Raw genomic sequence first — 5,064 nt, forward strand, 5'->3', positions numbered from 1 at the left:
ATATGCATGGATTGGATATGACTTTCTCCAAGGTAGGGATAACAAATAATAGAAGGATGGAAAAGATGATGTAAATTATTGATCGATGGTAAAACAAGCCGAGCAAATAAACTGGGCGATTAAATTTTCATCAAGCGAGCCATAGCATGACAGGCTACATAGGACAGAATTGCGACTTTTACTCTTGCTGAGTATACGATATCACCGCTCACAAGAATACGAAGCAGATAGAATGCCTCAGGTTAAATAGCATGTGCATCACTGTCATATTTCAATATGATTCCATAATCTAAACATCTCGCGAGGTTTAAATGATGCAGTTACAAGTACCCAAGCATCATTGTTTTAAGGGATTTACAAACTTATATGATATTAGGGATTTGCATTCACTTTCCTCCCCTACCACTATCGATAGTACAGCTACAATCCTCGGAGATGCGTATAAGATGCACCGGTTTTCTTCAATCACAGTTTGTGTCATAACTCGCAAGTCCCATCAACTCTGGACCTTCCAGTCTAGGATTCTTCTCAAAGCTGCAGTCATCATGAAAAGGAATAATGGATTACCTCCCCCATCCACGGAAAAGAAAACAGGCAAAGACTCCACAAATACAAACTGAAAAAGGAAGAGAAATGTCTTTACTCTAATGCAGAAGGACATCAGACATCGTGAAGATTTTCCAAATCTTTACCAGCATAAAACATTAGGAAAAATGCATGCATCAATATCCTCATCTAACCCTGGATGCCATATGGCAAATTGATAATCCAGGGGAAGAATATGCTCAACTCCGGCTGGTGCATTTCTTAACATCGATTTCTTATTAGGATGTCTTTCCAAACAAGCATAGTTTTGGACTAAATTCCAAGAAGCGATCAATGGGCGGGAAGACTGAAAGGAACTTCTGCCGATAGACCAAAATTACAAAATTATAGTGCATTGCAAAGAAAAAAAAAAAAAGAGGTGCAGAAAATGAGAAAAACTAACGGAGAAGAAGAGCACTAACAACGTAAAGGAAATAAACAGCAGGGAATAGAGCATCCTATGTGCAATCAAGTAGATTTGTGTCAATGGAATCGTGTCGAACATTATACAGAGAATGCAGAAGGAAAATTACCTCTCCAGCGGGATGTGCTCAAAAGATCCAGTGATAGGGATAGGTCCACAGAGACTGTTGTTCGAAAAATCCCTAGAAAATTAAAACAAATTGAAGAGTTACTTAATGCTTCCACCAGTAAAAACATCTTGCAGCAGCACATCCAACATTAAAAGACAACAACCCACGTCACTTACACTACTTTGAGTGTTGGTATCTCAGAAAGTTCCCTTGGAATTCGTCCACTTAACCTGTTGTTGTTCAGCCGCCTACCAAACCCAATAAACAGTGAAAGAGGGAATTAAAGGCAGGCTCCAACTTTCGACACATAGATAGAAGATTAAAATATAAAAACCAGAATAATAGAAACTCTTTTCAGCCTGACTAACTTGCTGATGAAAAGAGAAGACTATAATTCGCTTACAGAAACACGAGAGACTTCAGTTTCCCTAATGATGGAGGAATGGTTCCTGACAGCTTGTTGTTATACAAGTCCAAACTTATTAGACTTTTGAGATTACCAAGCTCAGGCGGAATAGTTCCTTGAATATTATTCTTGTAAAGCTCCCTGCATCAACAAAAAAAGATAAAAAGGATAGCAACTGAATGAGTGAAATAACCCCAAAACAACTTAACCAAGTGATAGGTAATATTGTTATTAGATCGTAGCTAGAGGAACGTACAGATACTGTAGGTGCTCAAGGTTCCCGAGTTCAGGAACCAGGTTTCCAGACAAATTTTGATTTCCTAAATCCCTGCCAAATAAACACAAGTTCATGGTGAAAACAACCTAAATTAGGACAACAGAAAGCCAGCTACGTTGAGCACTCAAACTTGAAATATGAAAAATCCACAACACACATCTATCATACAAGGTGTTTCACAGGTAAGCATGTGAAAAAAGCTTTGCCCCAAAAATATTATGAATTTAGGCACTCCGAACCCGCAAGAAGTACTGCTGATATTATTTCTAGCAATGAAGAGAGCGTCATATTCAATGTCATCTTCTCGATCCAAGATGAAACGGGATAGCAGAAAAAGAAGCAGCTCAAACTCTTTAGACCAATATCGAGGGAATCGGCTATGTCCATGGCACCGATTTCAGCGAAAACTGGAGACAACAAGCTTCGTATTGCAATATTAAGTTTCTTGGAACAGACCACGGGTAATCGTTCATTACCCGCCCAATCAATATACCTCGCTAGCTGCAATTTCAACGCGTGCAGCATTTCCTAAAGCCTGACCCAGAAGCCTGCAAATTTCTGCTAAGAAACAAGAACTATTGACTAGCTTGGCCAGAAACCCAATTTCTAACCATTGACCGGATCCGATTATAAATCAGACTCTCTTCGAGCCTTCTACTGTTCTATCAGGCACTCAATGACGATCTGCTCTTCCTTCCTAAAGTCGGGAGCTCTGAACAAAAATTTGAAGAACAACCATGGTAGATATGGGTGCAGCACGCGTATCAGAACAAACAAGCTAACGAACGAAAGACATGCACAAATCTCAAATTAGCAGCAGCTACGTTTGATTTTGAAAAACGATGACATGACTCAACAGATAGATAGAGAGAGAGAGAGAGTACACGCGAGTGACATGGCCGTCCCGATTGCAGGTGATGTGGAACCAGGTGCAGGGATTGACGAGATTCGGATCCCAGCTCTGAAGCACGTTGTCCGGATCCGACAAGCTCCGGCGCAGCGCGGACAGAGCGTCACCCTCGGAGTTCCCGTACACCGCGCGAGGAACCGCCGCGGCCGCCAGCACGATCAGCAGCAAGGAAGCACGGAAGCTTCTCGGCGACGTCATGGGCCTGGTTTCAAGCTCACGTCCAAGCTTTGCTCTCCTAATGTGCCTCAGCTGAAACAAATCGAACTACTAGGGTTTGGACTGGTGGAAGAGAAGATGCAAGGAAGGAGGATATAATGGGAGTCTTCTCAGCTCAGTCAATGGAAGTGGGGAAGCTTTGAAGAAGACGAATCGGTTTCGGGAACGTCAGCGGAAAGCACCTTTTTCTTGCCTTTTTCCCGGAATTTCATTTCCCCTTTTCCTCGTTTTCCTTTTTCTCTGTTTTCTTTCTTCTTTTTGTTGTCAATAATTTCTTTCACCTTAGGAGCGGTTTGATTTGAGTGTTATCAGATTATAAAGAATGTAAAAATAGTAAGAAAAATATAATTGTGAAATCATTTTTCTTAGAGGTGTGTTTGGTTGGAGTATTTTTCAATCGCGGAGAAAGTGAAAATTAGACATAAAATTTAAATATTGAACTTTTTTCATGGATTGTAGGCCAAAACGTGATATTGTTGTATTTATAGTAAACTAAATAGAATCACGGGGAATATGAATGATAATATAATATATGATTTATTTTTATAGAGATAAGTGTGGATCCCACGAACGTATTTTTCGTTGTAATCTAACAATTTCACATGCTTCGAATGTAAATCATTTATCAGCCGCTGCTATAAAGTTCTAACTCGTGAAAGTAATTACAACGGTTAACTTTTACAACTTTTACATTCAAACATGGTAAAATAAGATGTAAAATTCGAACTTTACAATATACAGTTTTCATTTTACATCGAAACAAATAGCTTAGTGTAAGCCTAAATTTGAGACGGTTTAATATAATATATGGCAAAATGCAGTGACCTCCCTGGAGGTTTCTAGAAATAGCACTCAACCCCATTTGTAGAAAAAATATGCACTTAACCCCACTGACTTATTTGAACATGTCAATTTTTTTGGGCAAAAATCCCAATTGGGGCCATAACTTTTAGTTTTTTGTTTTATAAGACATACATTTACTTTTATTGCATAAGGCCCACATTACGTAATGGGGGCATTTGGTTCGAGTATTGTTAGATTATAAGGAATGTGAATATTGGAGGGAAAGTTTAACTATAAAAAAAATTTCTTGAATTAAAAAGTTGAAATATGAGATTGTTGTGTTTAGTAAATTATATTTGATTACGAGGAATATGAGTGATAATATAATATATGCTTTATTTTTTTAGAGATAATAGTGGGTCTACCGACCGTAATCTTCGTTGTAATCTAACAATTTCACATGTTTTGAATACAAAGTTTTTACCGAACACAGTTGTAAAGTTCTAACTCGAGCAAATAATTACAATGATTAACTTTTACGACCTCTACAAACAAACTTCGTAAAATACTATGTAAAACTCAAACTTTACATAGAAACAAACATCCCAGAATGTTTATGTAATGCCTAACTTATTTTTAAAATATTTTAATTTGTACAATAAATAAATAAATAAAAATGACAAGAAAAAAAAATTGAAAGCTTTGAACAGAGCGAGAAATAAAGAGAGGAAGGGGCGATGGTGGGTCACTACCGGCATCGACCGCCACCGCCTAGGAGACATCTTCATAGGATGCCAGAGACCTCGCCTGTGGCGATAAGTGGTGGAGGCGAGTCACCAAGGAGGGCAACAATACAATGAAAAAATTGTATCTTCATATGACAGTTTTCACTTTTTGAATCCTGTAACATTATCAAATGATTATGGGGCGACGGTGGCCTATCACCGATGAACACTACTCCAAGTAACATAACTGGAGGCCTTTCTCTTCTTTCTTCAATAAGTTTTTTAAAAAATTTATTTAAAATTTAAATATATGAATAACCTTATGCGAATTTGGTGGCCTTATTAAGTAAAAAGTAAATATATGGTCTTAAGAAGAAAAAATTCAAAACTTATTGACTGAATCGGTATTTTTATTAAAAAATGATGGTTTGGTCAAAGAGGTCAAATGGGACTAAGTGCATATCTCTTTAACAAATGAGGTTGAGTGCTATTTTCTCAAACCTTAATGGAAATTAGTACATTTTACCCTGTAATATATTATCTATTTTTACAGAGATTAGATGCGGCATCCATGACTGTAATGTCGTTGTAATTTGAGACTCGGATGCAATGTATCCACCAATTAAGGA

General features: G+C 37.8%; 1 protein-coding gene across 1 annotated transcript; it reads right to left on the minus strand.

Moving 5' to 3' along the window:
* Nucleotides 1–225: 225 nt before the first annotated feature.
* Nucleotides 226–3,154, minus strand: LOC116201262 (leucine-rich repeat protein 1-like). Its single transcript, XM_031532426.1, has 6 exons — nucleotides 2,686–3,154; nucleotides 1,781–1,852; nucleotides 1,522–1,665; nucleotides 1,295–1,366; nucleotides 1,119–1,190; nucleotides 226–534 (listed from the first exon to the last, which is right to left on the minus strand). Exons 1-6 carry the CDS (start codon nucleotides 2,907–2,909, stop codon nucleotides 462–464), a joined length of 657 nt encoding a protein of 218 aa, XP_031388286.1. The 5' UTR covers nucleotides 2,910–3,154; the 3' UTR covers nucleotides 226–461.
* Nucleotides 3,155–5,064: the final 1,910 nt, after the last annotated feature.

Source organism: Punica granatum, chromosome 3 (genome assembly GCF_007655135.1).
Source record: "Punica granatum isolate Tunisia-2019 chromosome 3, ASM765513v2, whole genome shotgun sequence".
NCBI classification, from domain to species: domain Eukaryota; kingdom Viridiplantae; phylum Streptophyta; class Magnoliopsida; order Myrtales; family Lythraceae; genus Punica; species Punica granatum.

Bases quoted from the DNA above. Each gene is read 5' to 3' on its own strand.
- LOC116201262 (XM_031532426.1), bottom strand. From the start codon at position 2,909: ATGACGTCGCCGAGAAGCTTCCGTGCTTCCTTGCTGCTGATCGTGCTG. The intron at 1,853-2,685 runs GTACTCTCTCTC...TTTATTTGGCAG, and splicing joins GACGGCCATGTCACTCGCGT to GGATTTAGGAAATCAAAATT. The intron at 1,666-1,780 runs GTACGTTCCTCT...TTGTTGATGCAG, and splicing joins CTTGAGCACCTACAGTATCT to GGAGCTTTACAAGAATAATA.